The sequence below is a fragment of the Salvelinus fontinalis genome, chromosome 1, assembly GCF_029448725.1.
Source record: "Salvelinus fontinalis isolate EN_2023a chromosome 1, ASM2944872v1, whole genome shotgun sequence".
Taxonomy (NCBI): domain Eukaryota; kingdom Metazoa; phylum Chordata; class Actinopteri; order Salmoniformes; family Salmonidae; genus Salvelinus; species Salvelinus fontinalis.
The window spans coordinates 45,287,083-45,304,602 of NC_074665.1; the positions used below are offsets into that span (position 1 = coordinate 45,287,083).

The window sequence follows — 17,520 nt, forward strand, 5'->3', positions numbered from 1 at the left end:
CTAATTATCAAGCTCTTGGTTAGGTGATCAGCTGAGCTAGTTAAGGACTACGTCAACATTGTGAAACGTTTGGGAGCCCCCCCCGGAGGAGAGGTTTGAGAACCACTGCTGCAGACTATTTTAGCTAAGTAAACAAATTAGGCTAAACTCACCATTTCCTCTCCTCGATTTAAACCCTGTGTAGTTTTATTGCTAATTGTGCGCACATGTGTAGGTTAAGGCGAAAGAGTTGTAGTTGGTATGGAAGATGGTCACTTAATGTGTATTTTTTCCTGTCTCTATCTGCCCCTTCTCACTTCCCTTCTCTCTCTCTCTCGCTCCCTTTCGTCCCTTTTTCCAGGCATGGCTGAAGCCCACCAGGCCGTGGCCTTCCAGTTCACGGTGACTCCGGAAGGCATCGACCTGCAGCTGTCCCACCAGGCCCTCACGGAGATCTACCTCTCAGGCCTGCGCTCCTGGAAAAAGAAGTTAATCCGCCTCAAGGTACTGGACATGCCTGACTCTGTCTTTGATCTGTCTGTCTTTCTCTTTCTCTGGTGTATGTGTCTCTCTGGCTAGCCTGAATGTACATATTCTCAGATGAGCTTTCTGGGTTATCGCTGTTGGTCTTTATCGCCTGCTTATCTGTCTGTAAGGGGACAAATTGCTCTCACTCGCTTAAACCTGACTTCCGCTAAGTGTAGGGCCGAGGCTGTCCCCTCAGACAGCGATAACCCGGAGAAATAGTCTATCTTAATTGACTGTTTGTACACCTGTCTGTCTGCCTCCCTGTCCATCTATCTGTCTGTACGCCTGTCTGTTCTACTGCACTACTACTTGACTACTACCTTTTCTTCTGTTTGTATGTCTTAAGATTGGTCTGTCTTTGTCTTCCTCCCTGTCTTCCCCTCTATGCCTCCCTGTCTTCCCCTCTATGCCTCCCTGTCTTCCCCTCTATGCCTCCCTGTCTTCCCCTCTATGCCTCCCTGTCTTCCCCTCTATGCCTCCCTGTCTTCCCCTCTATGCCTCCCTGTCTTCCCCTCTATGCCTCCCTGTCTTCCCCTCTATGCCTCTCTATGCCTCCCTATCTTCCTCCCAGTCTGCTTTTCTCTCTGTCTGTCGGTTAGAATTACATCACATGGTTTCTGCACAACAGCGTCCATACGTCATTCTACTGTGATCTACTGTGACATACCTCGGCTGTGTATAATAATCATATCAGCACAAACGGCAGGCGGGGACATACTGCTCTGACACACTTAAACCTGACCTCTGCTGAACAGTATGTCAGTTAACGTCACAGTGCTGCTGAGCAGTATGTCATTTAACGTCACAGTGCTGCTGAGCAGTATGTCATTTAACGTCACAGTGCTGCTGAGCAGTATGTCATTTAACGTCACAGTGCTGCTGAGCAGTATGTCATTTAACGTCACAGTGCTGCTGAGCAGTATGTCATTTAACGTCACAGTGCTGCTGAGCAGTATGTCATTTAACGTCACAGTGCTGCTGAGCAGTATGTCATTTAACGTCACAGTGCTGCTGAGCAGTATGTCATTTAACGTCACAGTGCTGCTGAGCAGTATGTCATTTAACGTCACAGTGCTGCTGAGCAGTATGTCATTTAACGTCACAGTGCTGCTGAGCAGTATGTCATTTAACGTCACAGTGCTGCTGAGCAGTATGTCATTTAACGTCACAGTGCTGCTGAACAGTATGTCTTTTAACGTCACAGTGCTGCTGAACAGTGTCTTTTAACGTCACAGTGCTGCTGAACAGTATGTCTTTTAACGTCACAGTGCTGCTGAACAGTGTCTTTTAACGTCACAGTGCTGCTGAACAGTATGTCTTTTAACGTCACAGTGCTGCTGAACAGTAGAGCTGGAATATGATCGGCCAGCAGCGTCACATTTCTCTATTCTGTTTGGGTAAACATGCCCTCCGGGTGACCACATTAGTAAACACACACCCGCGCTGTGTTTGTCACAACTCAATGCCGGCACGCATTCATCCCTGTTCTGTCTTAACTTTGGCTGTATCTCTCTCTGTCCCGTCATTCGTGCTGGAGATAAGCTTGGGGAGATTGTGGGCTTTTGCTTTTAAAACCAGGCGAAGGTACATAGTAGTAGCTGTGAAGAGCATTATCCAATACCCTCGTTGGATAATATGCCGTGTTGACATGGCTGGGAAGTTGATTGAGTTTTGAATGGGTGACGTATGGGTTGTTTATTGGGGCACGTAAAACAAAAATGATAAAAGTATTATACATTTTTTTTGTCCATGAAGTCCCTCCCCTTTTCAGGATGTTTTCTTCCCGTTGGGTGCCTTTAATGACCAATCTCTTTTCCCCCTAATTCCCCAACAGAACGGTGTGATAACTGGGGTGTACCCGGCCAGTCCCTCCTCCTGGCTGTTTGTGGTCATCGCCATCCTGGCCACCATGTACATGCGCTCCGACCCGTCCATGGGTCTCATCGCCAAGATCCAGGAGCACCTACCTGCCAGGTAGCTAGCACCAGTCACCAACCGTGCACAGACACTCCGCTGTCTTCATAGTCTACGAGTATTGCTTAAAGACTGGTATTGAAATAAAATATTTCCCCCTTTTCTCAGATGTTCTCACCAAATCATTGAAATCCTTCTCTCTCTTTCTCACCCTGGCTCCTCTCGCTCTCCCTCCCGGCTCCCCCTCTTTCTCGCCCCCCCCCCCCCCCCACCTTTACCACTCTTTCATCCTCCCTCCCAGTCAGTCTCTGAGTGCCCAGTGTCAGACGTTGGTGTCGGCGGTGCTCTTCAGCACGCTCCTCTGGTTCTCCCTCATCTTCACCATGCGCATGTGCCTCAAGCAGCTGCTCTCCTACCACCGCTGGATGTTCGAGCAGCGCGGCAAGATGTCCAACACCACCAAAGTCTGGGTGGTCAGTATCCCCCCCCCCCGTTCCTTCCCTTCTCCTGTGTGTGTGTGTGTACACACGTGCATCTGTAGAGACTCCTGCCGCTTACCCACTCCCGGGGAGTCGTCAACAATTGAAAATCAAATCATTGTATTTGTCATATGCACAGAATACGGCGTAGTGTACATCGTGCAATGAAATGCGTACTTGCAAGCTCAAGCTCTCTCAAATTGTTTGTGGGGGGGGGGGGTCTAAATTATCTTTCTACCTCCATTGCAGTCAGTGTAAAAAGTGATTGTATAGATTGGGGAAAAAATCGCCCTGCTAGTTAGATTTAAGAGCTGTAGTATTTCAAGGTGGTTGTAGGAGAGCTGCCCCCCCCCCCCCCGGCTGACTTTGTGTGTTTGTGTGTTACAGGCGCTGGTGCGGATCTTCTCGGGCAGACAGCCTCTCCTCTACAGCTACCAGGGCTCTCTACCAAACCAGCCCGTGCCGGCCGTCAAAGACACGGTCAAGAGGGTGAGGCGCTCTTCAATTCAATCTTTATTGTCCCAATAGGGAAATACATTTCGACAATAGATGCAGCATATCCTCTCACCAGATATTCACGCTTGACAAAGACTAACCCAACGTAGCATTGAAAGGCCTGAAGCTATCACCCCTACGTACTGGTCTTGACGAGGAGAAAAAGGGAGGTTCTCTTTTGCACTGTTCAACCAATCCACTTAATGTGGAGGAGGAGTTAAGATGGAGTGTCGCTTTGTTAACGTCCAAAAGCGGGAAGTCTTTCCTCTTCCCCTGAAAACCGGAACTTTTGGTTGTTGGGGACTCTGCAGAGGCTAGACAAAGACAAACGCAGGTTGGAAGTTGCCGTCATCTCTCCCTATGCTCGCTTGCTTTCGCTCTACCTCTCTCTCTCTCTCTCTCTCTCTCTACATCTCTCTGCTTCTCTACATCTCTCTGCTTCTCTACATCTCTCTGCTTCTCTACATCTCTCTGCTTCTCTACATCTCTCTGCTTCTCTACCGCTCTCTCTACACCTCTCCACCTCTACTCTCTCGCTCTCTACATCTCTCTCTCTCACTCTACATCTCTCTCTCTACCTCTCTCTACATCTCTACCTCTCTCTGTCTCCCTCTTTGCCTCTCCCTCAGTATTACTGAACCTCTAACACTCCATTGTACCTCCATCACACTGTAGCTCGATACCCTCCGTGTATTCTGTTTTGTTGTATGTGGGATAATGTTCTGTGTCAACTGCATAGTGTTATAATGATGTATATAATAGAATATTGTTCTGTGTGTTTGTTCTTCTCTCTCTGTTTCTCTGCAGTATCTGGAGTCGGTGCGGCCGCTGATGACCCCTGATGAGTTTGAACGCATGACGTCGCTGGCCACTCAGTTTGAGAGCAGCCTGGGGAACCGGCTACAGTGGTACCTCAAACTCAAGGCTCTCTGGGCTTCCAACTATGTAAGTAACCCCTTATATGTAGACTTTGGCTATGGCTGTGTTCAAAAACGTCACGAGCCGTCAAATCCTTGCTTCCTCTGGCCTTCCTTATTGGAGGAGGTCCAATGGAGGATTCTTGGATCCTCTCCTCCAATGAGCTTTAACCTGTCTAGGATCAGCGTGGCGCTAGCGGCACACCCCCCCCCCCCCCCCACTGAAAAACCAGTGCCGCGAAATTCAAAAAAAATATTTTTTTTAAATATTTAACTTTCACACATTAAAGTCCAATACAGCTAATGAAAGACACAGATCTTGTGAATCCAGTCAACATTTCCGATTTTTAAAATGTTTTACAGGGAAGACACAATATGTAAAGATGTACATCTATTACCTAAAAACACATTAGCATAATCCACCATCTTTTATTTGTCCACCAACACCAGTAGCCATCACCAATTCGGCTAAACTAAGATATTTATAGCCCCTAACCAACAAAAAAACTCATCAGATGACAGTCTGATAACATATTTATGGTATGGGATAGGTTTTGTTAGAAAAAAGTGCATATTTCAGGTAGATATCATAGTTTACAATTGCACCCACCGTCACAAATGGAATAGAAAAACTACTTAGAGCAACGTGTTTACCTACTTACTAATCATCAAACATTTCGTAAAAATACACAGCATACACGAATCGAAAGACACAGATCCTGTGAATACAGACAATATTTCAGATTTTCTAAGTGTCTTACAGCGAAAACACAATAAATCGTTATATTAGCTTAGCACATAGCAATTAGCAGCCCAGCATTGATTCTAGCCAAAGTGAGCGATAAAAGTCAACATCGCCAAAAGATATTAATTTTTTCACTAACCTTCTCAGAATTCTTCCGATGACACTCCTGTAACATCATATTACACATTCCATATAGAGTTTGATCGCAAATGTTTATATTTAGCCACCAAAATCATGGTTAGACAATGTGAAATGTAGACAAGCTGGTAAAGAAAAAGTCCTTGCGCCACTTAGACAGTGATCTACTCTTATACATAAATACTCATAAACGTGACTAAAAAATATAGGGTGGACAGGGATTGATAGACAATTTAATTCTTAATACAATTGCGGAATAACATTTTTTAATTTATCCTTACTTTTCAATACAGTTTGCGCCTAGCGAAGCTACGTCATAAAACATGGCGTCCTAAGCCACTAAAATGTTTCGACAGAAACACGATTTATCATAATAAAAATGTCCTACCTTGAGCTGTTCTTCCATCAGTATCTTGGGCAAAGGATCCTTTCTTGGGAGAAATCGTCTTTTGGTGGAAAGCTGTCCTCTTGCCATGTGGAAATGTCAACTGCGTTCGGGATGAACTGAAAAGCGTGCCCAACTTTTCACATCGTTGCAAAAATAAATGTCCCAAAATCGCACTAAACGGATATAAATTGCTATAAAACGCTTTAAATTAACTACCTTATGATGTTTTTAACTCCTATAACGAGTGAAAAGATGACCGGAGAAATATAACAGGCTAAACTAACGCTTGGAACAGGAGCGGGTCGGTGTCCAGCACGCGCGTTACGCACCAAGGAAAGACTTGCTAGCTACAGGGTTTTTTGATTTATAGGGCCTGTGAACGCGCAATCGACCCCATTGGAATCGTCATCACGTAAAGGCATCCAGGGGAAGACGTAAGAAGTGTCCGTATAGTCATAGCAACATCAGTGCCGTTTTAACTGACTTCAGAAGAGTGGCCAACATTTCTCAAATCTGACTCCATGTCAGGGAAATTGCTGTAGAATGGGCTCTGTTCCACTTAGAGACAAAATTTCAACTCCTATAGAAACTATAGACTGTTTTCTATCCAATAATAATAATAATATGCATATTGTACGATCAAGGATTTTGTGGGAAGCCGTTTCAAAAATTAGCCAAATTAGCATAAATAGTCTAAACAGCGCCCCCATCCCCAACAGGTTTTAAGAGAGCAGGAGGTGAGACAAAGAAAGGCGTTATGCACACGTAGAAATGACCTATTTTAATAGTCGGATGCGCATTAAAAATCTCAAGAGCAATGTAGATCTTTGTCGGAGGCCATTTTGAATTATTCATTGTAATGGATGTGCTGAGGGTGTGTGAGGGCTGTGGCTCTGGCCAGGATGTTGTGTGGTTGTGTCACAGAGGATTTCTATGGGGTGTATTCATTAGGGCACTTAAAAAAATTAGCGGATCAAGAAAACAACCATTTCTTATTGGACAACTTCAAATAGTACCTACCTTCCCGTTGTCCATTTTGTCTACTGAACACGAACCTGGGGGTGTGTTTTTCCCTGTTAGGTGAGCGACTGGTGGGAGGAGTACATCTACCTGAGAGGACGGAGCCCTATCATGGTCAACAGCAACTACTACGGCATGGTACGTATCAACAAGTCATCGACTACTCCCCACGTTCTGTCTCCTAATAGCGGAGGTGTGTTCAGTGACGTGAGAAGTTCACAACGTTGCAGGTAGAAATGTAACAAATAGAGCAAACACGATTCCCTATTCTACTTGAACGATGACCGTGGTTTGGTCCATTTAACCTTTAACCCAACAAATGGGTGTGATCATTCTACAGTGGTCCCTGCATCGTACGCTCAAACCGGTTTGATTAGAACGTTTATTTAGAAAGTCCAGTTTCGATTAATGCAACAGTCAGCATTTGAGCTAGCCACACTTTTTTCGCTGAACTATTTTTTGCACAAACACAGTCCTTACAAAGTTATGTCGTGAATGTGCCAAGTTTATTTTTGGATGCAATGTTCAGACATTCACAGAAGTAGCAACAGCATAACACAATCATCCAAACCGGAAAATGTAAGCTACATTAGTCCTAGCGCTAACTGAGGAAATATTGACGTAACACAAGCGGTCATATTTAGAGGACTCTCAGCTGACAGAAACCAGAATATGAATGATCTAATAGCTATTACTATTTATAATTCATCACATCACGGTTGAGCTTAACTTCATATGGCTGCAATCCTGCAAACGGGATCGATATGACAACAGCCAGTGAAAGTGCAGGGCGCCAAATTCAAAAAGCAGAAATCTCATAATTAAAATTCCTCAAACATACATGTGTCATATCCTTTTAAAGGTAATCTTGTTGTGATGAAATACTCATCATAAATGTAGATGATAATACAAGTTATACACATGGAATTATAGATATACCTTAATGCAACCGCTGTGTCAGATTTCAAAAAAACTTTGCGGAAAAAGCAAACCATGCAATAATCTGAGACGGCGCTCAGAACAATAGCCAAATTAGCCGCCATGTTGGAGTCAACAGAAACCAGAAAATATATGATAAATGTTTCCTTACCTTTGATGATATTCATCAGAATGCATTCCCAGGAATCCCAGGTCCACAATAAATGCTTGATTTGCTCGATAATGTCCGTTATTTATGTCCAATTAGCTACTTTGGTTAGCGCGTTTGGTAAACAATTCCAAAGTCACGAAGCGCGTCCACTATAACGTGACGAGATGTCCAACAGTTCCATAACAGTCAGTAGAAACATGTCAAACGATGTACTGAATCAATCTTTAGAATGTTGTTAACATACATCTTGAATAATGTTCCAACCAGAGAATTACATCGACTTCAGTTGAGCGATGGAACAGAGCTGCCTATCACGTGAACGCGAGTGGTCAAAGCATGGTCAGCTCGTGGCAGTGGTGACTAATTCCTGTCTCCTTCGGCCCCCCTTCAAATATAGAGTCATCAGACAAAGTTCTATTGACTGTTGACATCTAGTGGAAGCCGTAGGAAGTGAAAACTCATCCATATCTCGCTGTAATTTCAATGAGAGCTTGGTTGAAAATCTGCCACCCTCAGAAAAATTCCAAACAGGAAGTGGAACTTCTCAGGTTTTTGCAAACAGTTTTAGAAACTTCAGAGTGTTTTCTATCCAATACTAATAATAATATGCATATATTAGCAACTATGACATACATACATACTTCCTGCTACAGTAGAAACGACAACACGATATACAGAAAATAAGGCGCTTACTTTGATAGGAACACACACGTCCAAAGTTTTTATTTATAAGGAAAACAAGAATGGAAGCAATGCGAGCGCTAGCCAGAAAATGTGCCGGTTCGTGCAAGACTGCGCAAACGTCTGCATTCTTGATGTGCGGAAGAAATGGGGAAGGGCTCTCCTCGACGGGGGAAGTTTGTCCGGTTCCGTGAAGTCTCGATCATCAATTGTCCGCAACACTGAAATGGGCTATTTCTATGTGAATTAATGAGGCGAAATAACCTTCAATTCAAACTGTTAGAAAATACAACTTGTTAGAAAATAATTTGAAATTGACAAGTTGAAACACAGCCTATAGATAATTAGCAGGCAGTGCGTGTTAACTGTCCTGTTGTGTAACAATCACATTTTGGAACAGAGTGCATTCTGACATCACGTGCATAAAACCACTCGCGCTGGGGCGACCGTTAGAGATATTTGGAACGCACGTATGGAAAGGTTAAACAACATATCTATTTCTCTATGGGTGACATTTTGGAAGCATAACAGGGGCCCTACAGTCCAAAAGCACTTGATAAACTTGAAATACTCTCAAATAAATCATTGCCACCTTTTGTGGAAAAGGGGAAAGCGTTTCACATACTAATATTATTCTCTGGTTTGCCACTTAGCAATGCTGATTTGCGTTGTCAAAATGGTGCCTCCTCCCTCTCTCACACGCACTCTCTCTCCCCAGGACTTCTTGTATGTGACGCCCACCCCCATCCAGGCTGCCAGAGCAGGCAACACCCTTCATGCCTTCCTCATGTACCGCAGGAAGCTCAACAGAGAGGAGCTCAAGCCTGTGAGTTCAACAACCAGTCAACCTCCACCATTAACGTGTGATAGGGGCTGGAGTTTAACCTGGGCCATATTCATTAAGGCACGCAATGGAAAAAGTTTTAAACCGTTTTATAATATCATATTATTTTTTGGGGAAGTCCAGATAGCCCTCCCTATTTCTGTCTGTTTTCATCCATTTGATGCCTAATGAAAAACTCTGAGCCCTATGCATGAAAATACCATTGGCCTTTGAACATCATGCGTTGTTCAGTGAATACCTTGTATAATTCATGAAAGTACTGCCTCGATGGCTGCTGTGTGATCACGATCGTTTTGGTGCACCAATCAGCAAGCTTTATTTGACACATCAAAACTAGGGGGTGTGCCGAGTAGTCGGACAAAAGAGGTATCGTAACGGATATGGGCAATTTTCTGGTTACGATTATGATCAGAGTATTTTTATATATTTTTTCAAATATCCGTAATCAGAATATATATATTTTTAGTACCCGCAAGCATATTTCTCATGTCAGTCAGTCAGAGTTTCTAAATCATACTGTACTGTCTTTGAGTCAGTCAAGTGCGTGGTCTAAATAGCAACTGGCTAGTTTGTCTGTCTGTAAAGATAAGATTGGGCTGTATGTTGATCCTGCTACTCTGATTGGATAGAATGAAGCTGTATTCCTCAGTCCACTCGCTTCTTAATTTCCCCCGATCACTTTTCCTCGCATGTTTTCGGTCTGATCATTTAGATTGCTGCTGCCCGCTACTATGATAAATCAACATGGTCGAGGACACTTGCTATCAATGTGCATAATATCTAACAAGATGGGCAAAGGTAGGGAAAATATGAGACGTTAGTGCCCATTCTGACTGAGTGACCGCAAACTCCTAATCTGCAGTTTTTTTGCAGTGAGAGCGTGCAGGGAGGTATTTTTCCAACATCTATTTTGGCATATTAAAACACTTCAGTTTCTTCCGTTCTGACTATCAACTGGCAACTTCCGGATAAGAATAGGAGTATGGCCATGTCAGCACACCCCAAATCAAAAATCCTCTTAACTCATTTTACATATGAGCATGGGTCTGTACCAAGGTGATTACATGTTTTCATAGTGAGGTGTTTTTATTGCGATTTACTTGTAAATACGTACCGAAATAGGAGAGATGCGTTGAGTATGAACTCATCCGTGTGTGTTTGTCTGTGTACATGTTGAGTGTGTGCTGGTGTGGATTGACCATGTTCATGTGTGTAAGCTGCATCAATCCATCCCTCCAGTTTGTTTTAGCTCCCTCTGTGTGAGGAGGTTTGATTTTTCAGTTTGTTTGAAACCCATTCCCTCTCATGGTCTCATACCATCCCCATCTCTCCTCCCTACCCCCACACTCTGTACCTTCCCTTGGCCTTTCTCTCTCTTTTCTTTTCCTGTCCTTCTCCCTCTGGTCTGAACTCTCGCTCTCTCTCGCTCTCTGGTCTGAACTCTCGCTCTCTCTCGCTCTCTGGTCTGAACTCTCGCTCTCTGGTCTGAACTCTCGCTCTCTCTCGCTCTCTGGTCTGAACTCTCGCTCTCTCGCTCTCTGGTCTGAACTCTCGCTCTCTCTCGCTCTCTGGTCTGAACTCTCGCTCTCTCTCGCTCTCTGGTCTGAACTCTCGCTCTCTCTCGCTCTCTGGTCTGAACTCTCGCTCTCTCTCGCTCTCTGGTCTGAACTCTCGCTCTCTGGTCTGAACTCTCGCTCTCTCTCGCTCTCTGGTCTGAACTCTCGCTCTCTCTCGCTCTCTGGTCTGAACTCTCGCTCTCTCTCGCTCTCTGGTCTGAACTCTCGCTCTCTCTCGCTCTCTGGTCTGAACTCTCTCTCGCTCTCTGGTCTGAACTCTCGCTCTCTCTCGCTCTCTGGTCTGAACTCTCGCTCTCTCGCTCTCTGGTCTGAACTCTCGCTCTCTCTCGCTCTCTGGTCTGAACTCTCGCTCTCTCTCGCTCTCTGGTCTGAACTCTCGCTCTCTCTCGCTCTCTGGTCTGAACTCTCGCTCTCTCTCGCTCTCTGGTCTGAACTCTCGCTCTCTGGTCTGAACTCTCGCTCTCTCTCGCTCTCTGGTCTGAACTCTCGCTCTCTCTCGCTCTCTGGTCTGAACTCTCGCTCTCTCTCGCTCTCTGGTCTGAACTCTCGCTCTCTCTCGCTCTCTGGTCTGAACTCTCGCTCTCTCTCGCTCTCTGGTCTGAACTCTCGCTCTCTCTCGCTCTCTGGTCTGAACTCTCGCTCTCGCTCGCTCTCTGGTCTGAACTCTCGCTCGCTCTCTGGTCTGAACTCTCGCTCGCTCTCTGGTCTGAACTCTCGCTCGCTCTCTGGTCTGAACTCTCGCTCGCTCTCTGGTCTGAACTCTCGCTCGCTCTCTGGTCTGAACTCTCGCTCGCTCTCTGGTCTGAACTCTCGCTCGCTCTCTGGTCTGAACTCTCGCTCGCTCTCTGGTCTGAACTCTCGCTCGCTCTCTGGTCTGAACTCTCGCTCGCTCTCTGGTCTGAACTCTCGCTCGCTCTCTGGTCTGAACTCTCGCTCGCTCTCTGGTCTGAACTCTCGCTCGCTCTCTGGTCTGAACTCTCGCTCGCTCTCTGGTCTGAACTCTCGCTCGCTCTCTGGTCTGAACTCTCGCTCGCTCTCTGGTCTGAACTCTCGCTCGCTCTCTGGTCTGAACTCTCGCTCGCTCTCTGGTCTGAACTCTCGCTCGCTCTCTGGTCTGAACTCTCGCTCGCTCTCTGGTCTGAACTCTCGCTCGCTCTCTGGTCTGAACTCTCGCTCGCTCTCTGGTCTGAACTCTCGCTCGCTCTCTGGTCTGAACTCTCGCTCGCTCTCTGGTCTGAACTCTCGCTCGCTCTCTGGTCTGAACTCTCGCTCGCTCTCTGGTCTGAACTCTCGCTCGCTCTCTGGTCTGAACTCTCGCCCGCTCTCTGGTCTGAACTCTCGCCCGCTCTTGCTCTCCCCCCTCTCTCCCTCTCCCCTCCCCTCCTGTTCCTCCCCAGAGTCGTGTTCCAGGCACTGTCATTCCTCTGTGTGCAGCTCAGTGTGAGAGGATGTTCAACACCACACGCACTCCTGGAGAGGAGACCGGTAAACACACATGTAGAGTCATCTACATCAATACACACTTCTGAACACAGTACCTACATGTACAAAGGACAATAGATGCCTCGCGTTCAAAGCACACATCAACACAGATCTATAGGTTTTACCGTACGAATGTGCCGTAAATATCAGTAGCCATTCAAATAAGACAGTGCTTTCCAAACTTTTTTACTCAAGCCCCCCTTTCATCATGGAGGAACGGTTATTTGGAGAGGGTAGCCATACTGTACCATAACTGACTGGACATTTGCAGCAATGTGTGTATGGTCTCACTGTCCATTTCATGAGGAGAGGGGTGTTTGTACTTCACACAGTCACAAAATGTCCGCCACCAAAACTGCTCTGTCATCTTTCACTGTCTCTCATCCGTCCTGTTTCCTAGTCTGTTGTCTGTGCCATCACTCTGGAAAGGGCTTGCCTCTAACGGACTTCTCTTGTATCTATCCACTTTATATTTGTTTTCGTTCATCCTCTTTCCTTTTCACTATTCCCACCTGTTCTGTTGTTCCTCCCCTTTTCCCTTTCACTCGGTCCCTTGTTATTGTCTGTCGTCCCATTGTTTCCTCTCCTCTATCCTCCCCCATATTTCTTTGTTTTCTTTCCCCCGGTTCCTCTATCGCTCAGTGGTTGTTGATGTCTTCGGTCCCTTGCTGTTCCTATCAGTTTGAGAGGATGTTTGACTCTTGTCGAATCCCCGGGACGATCACAGGTATTAACACTTCCTTAATACATGTAGGATGCGTCTCATATGGCACCCGTTTCCCTGTACAGTGCACCACTTTTGACCAGGGTCCACGGGGAATAAGGTGCCATTTGGGACACAGACGTAGTATCCCTGTCCTTGTATCTCCCATGTGTTGTGACATCCCTCTGCAAAGTCCCCGCGGTGACCACCACGCCATTGCCCGATTACAAACAGGAGCCCTTGTTTTATAAATCAGTCCAGTATTTTATAATTCCCCACCTGCTTGGTTTATTTTGACAATGACAATATATAGCTTGTTTTTATAGTGTTCTTCACTAGGTGTAGAAGCACTTGACTAGGATTTACTACCCAATTTGTTGTAGTAAAACATTTGAAAAGTTATCAACAAATCACTTGGATATACAGTACCAGACAAAAGTTTGGACATACGTACTCATTCAATGGTTTTTCTTTATTTTTTACTATTTTCTACATTGTAGAACAATAGTGAAGACATCAAAACTATGAAATAACACATCTGGAATCATTGTAGTAACCCAAAAAGTGTTAAACAAATCATAATATAGTTTAGATTTGAGAGAATGAGAGAATGCCAAGAGTGTGCAAAGCAGTCATCAAGGCAAAGGATGGCTACTTTGAAGAATCTAAAATCTAAATTATATTTTGATTTGTTTAACACTTTTTTGATGACTACATGATTCCATATGCGTTATTTCAGAGTTTTGATGTCTTCACTATTATTCTACAATGTAGAAAATAGTATATAAAAAAATAAAATAAAAACTTGAACGAGTAGGTGTGTCAAGTTTAGACTGGTACTGTAATTTTAAAGCTGATTTTAGGGACTTTAATTCATGGTGGGAATGATTTGCTACTGGACGGTTTGGTACCACTTCATTTCCCTTCTCTAAATACACACTCTCAAACCAAATCTTTCACTTTATTGATTTGAGCTGAAACTGAGAACTTGCAGATGTAAGCGCCCTCCAATGACCAGCATTTGAGACCTGCACCATTGCTTTGTCATGACTATAAAATATTGACATGTCCCCTACTCTGGCAATTTTGTTTCCCATGTCCTCAATCTTATTTTCCAGCCAGCAAACACTGTGGGCAAGTGGCTCTTTTGACATTGGCATTACTGATATCAATATAGGTCCTGTATTGTTACATGATGGTAATGTTGAAAACTCTCTTGTCTGCAGCTGGTCCTGTAGTTTCTAGTCAGTCACTCTCCTTCCTCTGTAGGTTGTCAGTCTCCCTCCCTTTCTGCACCCTCTGCCCCTGTCCATCTGCTCCGAGGCATCTGTACCATATTTAACTCTCTCTCTCTTCCCTCCCACTTTCTGTCTCTCTCCCTTTTCTCTCTCTCTCTCGCCCTCTTCCTGTGTGTAGACACGGTGCAGCACTGGCAGGACAGTGACTATGTGGCGGTGTACCACCGGGGGCGCTACTTCCGTCTGAGGATGTACTCGTCTAGCCGGCCGCTGTCACCGCGCGAGATCGAGTCGCAGCTCCAGAGGATCCTGGATGACCCGTCGCCCCCCTCCCCGGGAGAGGAGAAGCTCGGGGCCCTGACGGCTGGAGACAGGTGAGTCATAGATGTTTTGGTAAAATATACAGTCATCTGATTGATAGCAGGGGCTCAAAACATCCCCAATGGAAATATCTGGGTTGTGTTCAGTAGGGCACACCGTAGCAAAACCGGAAAATGTGTTCTGGTAGTACCTCTCCGTTTCACTCCGTCTGGAAACGTATTCCACCTACTGAATATGACCCAGGTCTGTGTGCCTGGCTGTACCTGTCCTCCTAAGCAATACATTTTGTTTCTCAGAATTCCCTGGGCCAAGGCCAGGAAGGAATACTTCAGCTTGGGCGTGAACAAGCGGTCACTCGACTGCATCGAGAAAGCAGCGTTCTTTGTGACCTTGGACGATGACGAGCAAGGCATGATGGGAGAAGACCCAGCTGCTAGTCTGGACCGTTACGCCAAGTCCCTGCTCCACGGGAAGTGTTATGACAGGTAAGTAATCCATACTAATGGTTGTCACGACATTACGACATAGTTACCTTTAAAAATAAAATAAAGCTTCTTTCCAACCATAGAGATGGATAGAGGGCACACTTGCCACAAAGCCTGTATCATTCATTCTTTTCCTTTAATACCTAAATGAAATAAGGTCTATCCTCCACAATTACTCCCATGGTTCTACCCTTGTCGGAGGTAGCGCCGGTTATCAAAGTTTTGCACACTGTCGTCTTCTCTTTTTGCCAGGTGGTTTGACAAGTCTTTCTCCGTTGTGATCTATAAAAACGGGAAGATCGGTCTGAACGCTGAGCACTCATGGGCCGATGCACCGGTGGTAGCACACTTATGGGAGGTAAGACATAACATACAGTGCCTTTGGAAAGTATTCATACCCCTTTGTTTTTTTCCACATTTTGTTACGTTACAGCCTTATTCTAAAATTGATTCAATAGTTTTTTCCCCCTCCGCAATGTACACAAAGCAAAAACATGTTTTTAGAAAATGTTGCCAATTTATTACACATAAAAAACTAAAATATCACATTTACATAAGTATTCAGACCCTTTACTCAGTACTTTGTTGAAGCTCCTTTGGCAGCAATTACAGCCTCGTCTTCTTGGGTGTGACTCTACAAGCTTGTCATACGTGTATTTGGGGAGTTTCTCCCATTCTCTGCAGATCCTCTCAAGCTCTGTCAGGCTGGATGGGGAGCGTTGCTGCACAGCTATTTTTAAGTCTCTCCAGAGATGTTCGATCGGTTTCAAGTCTGGGCTCTGGCTGGACCACTCAAGGACATTCAGAGACTTGACCCGAAGCCACTCCTGCGTTGTCTTGGTCGTGTGCTTAGGGTTGTTGTCCTGTTGAAAGGTGAACCTTCGTCCCAGTCTGAGGTTCTGAGCGCTCTGGAGCAGATTTCTATCAAGGATCTCTCTGTGCCTTTGCTCAGTTCATCTTTGCCTCAATCCTGATTAGTCTCCCAGTCCCTGCCGCTAAAAAACATCCTCACAGCATGATGATGCCACCACCGTGCTTCACCGTACGGATGGTGCCAGTTTTCCTCCAAACGTGGCGCTTTGCATTCAGGCCAAAGAGTTCAATCTTGGTTTCATCAGACCAGAGAATATTGTTTCTCATGGTCTGAGAGTCCTTTAGGTGCCTTTTGGCAAACTCCAAGCAGGCTGTCATGTGCCTTTTACTGAGGAGTGGCTTCCGTCTTGCCGCTCTACCATATAAACCTGATTGGTGGAGTGATGGTTGTCCTTTTGGAAGTTTCTCCCATCTCAACAGAGGAACTCTGGAGCTCTGTCAGTGTGACCATCGAATTCTTTCTCACCTCCCTGACCAAGGCCCTTCCCCGATTGCGCAGTTTGGCTGGGCGGCCAGCTCTAGGAGGAATCTTAGTGGTTCCAAACTTTATCCATTTAAGAATGATGTTCTTGGGACCTTCAATGTTGCAGAGATGTTTTGGTATCCTTCCCCAGATCTGTGCCTCGACACAATCCTGTCTCGGAGTGCTACAGACAATTCCTTCGACCCCATGGCTTGTTGTTGCTCTGACATGCACTGTCAACTGTGGGACCTTATCCAGACAGGTGTGTGCCTTTCCAAATCATGTCCAATCAATTGAATTGACCACAGGTGGACTCCAATTTACTTGTAGAAACATCTCAAGGATGATCAATGGAAACAGGATGCACCTGAGGTCAATGTCGAGTCTCATAGCAAAGGGTCTGAATACTTATGTAAATAAGTTTTATTTTTTTATACATTTGCACACAAAAAATAACCTGTTTTTGCTTTGTCATTATTGAATATTGTGTGTAGATTGCTCAGGAAAAACTTTATTTAATCCATTTCAGAATAAACATGTAATGTAACAACGTGGGAAAAGTCAAGGGGTCTGAATACTTTCCGATGGCACTGTATAACTATAAATATATGAACATACAGGAAAAACTAGCAGACCTCTTAGGGAAAGTTTATTTTTATGTATAAATATATTCCAAATGTATGTACAATGTATATACCAGGGGTACTCAACTGCTGGTTTTCTGTTTTACCTGATTATTAATTGCACACACCTGGTGTCCCAGGTCTAAATCAGTCCCTGATTAGAGGGAAACAATTATAAAATGCAGTGGAACTGGCTTCGAGGTCCAGAGTTGATTTTAAGGGATATATATATAAATAACCTGTACTGAGTAAATAAGTGAATTCATACATTTATCTCAGCTAATTGTCTGCCTGTTTTCAGTATGTGTTGGCCACAGACAGTTTCCAGCTGGGGTACAATGAAGAGGGCCACTGTAAGGGAGAGGTGGATGCCTCTCTACCCCGACCTCAGAGACTGAGCTGGGACATCACCCCAGAGGTGAACCATCCATCCTTCCTTTCATTTATTCATCCATCCATTTATCTATCTATTATTTGAATTATCCATTCTCTTCGTTTAATTATCCATTCACCTCATTTGAAAATCTCTCCTTGGCT

General features: G+C 45.0%; 1 protein-coding gene across 2 annotated transcripts in view; it reads left to right on the top strand.

The window, feature by feature from the left end:
- LOC129855451 (carnitine O-palmitoyltransferase 1, liver isoform-like) overlaps positions 1-17,520 on the top strand; it is a 46,392-nt gene that overhangs the window by 24,142 nt on the left and 4,730 nt on the right. The window contains exons 2-13 of one of the 2 annotated variants that reach the window (XM_055923122.1): positions 341-483; positions 2,342-2,481; positions 2,723-2,894; positions 3,288-3,389; positions 4,203-4,340; positions 6,664-6,741; positions 9,093-9,200; positions 12,193-12,280; positions 14,397-14,592; positions 14,836-15,024; positions 15,277-15,382; positions 17,285-17,401. In XM_055923122.1, coding sequence (XP_055779097.1) covers positions 343-483; positions 2,342-2,481; positions 2,723-2,894; positions 3,288-3,389; positions 4,203-4,340; positions 6,664-6,741; positions 9,093-9,200; positions 12,193-12,280; positions 14,397-14,592; positions 14,836-15,024; positions 15,277-15,382; positions 17,285-17,401 — 1,575 coding nt within the window. In that variant the 5' untranslated portion in view covers positions 341-342. Of the gene's footprint in view, positions 1-340; positions 484-2,341; positions 2,482-2,722; positions 2,895-3,287; positions 3,390-4,202; positions 4,341-6,663; positions 6,742-9,092; positions 9,201-12,192; positions 12,281-12,919; positions 13,005-14,396; positions 14,593-14,835; positions 15,025-15,276; positions 15,383-17,284; positions 17,402-17,520 lie in introns of both variants that reach the window. The other variant, XM_055923130.1, reaches the window with a different exon arrangement.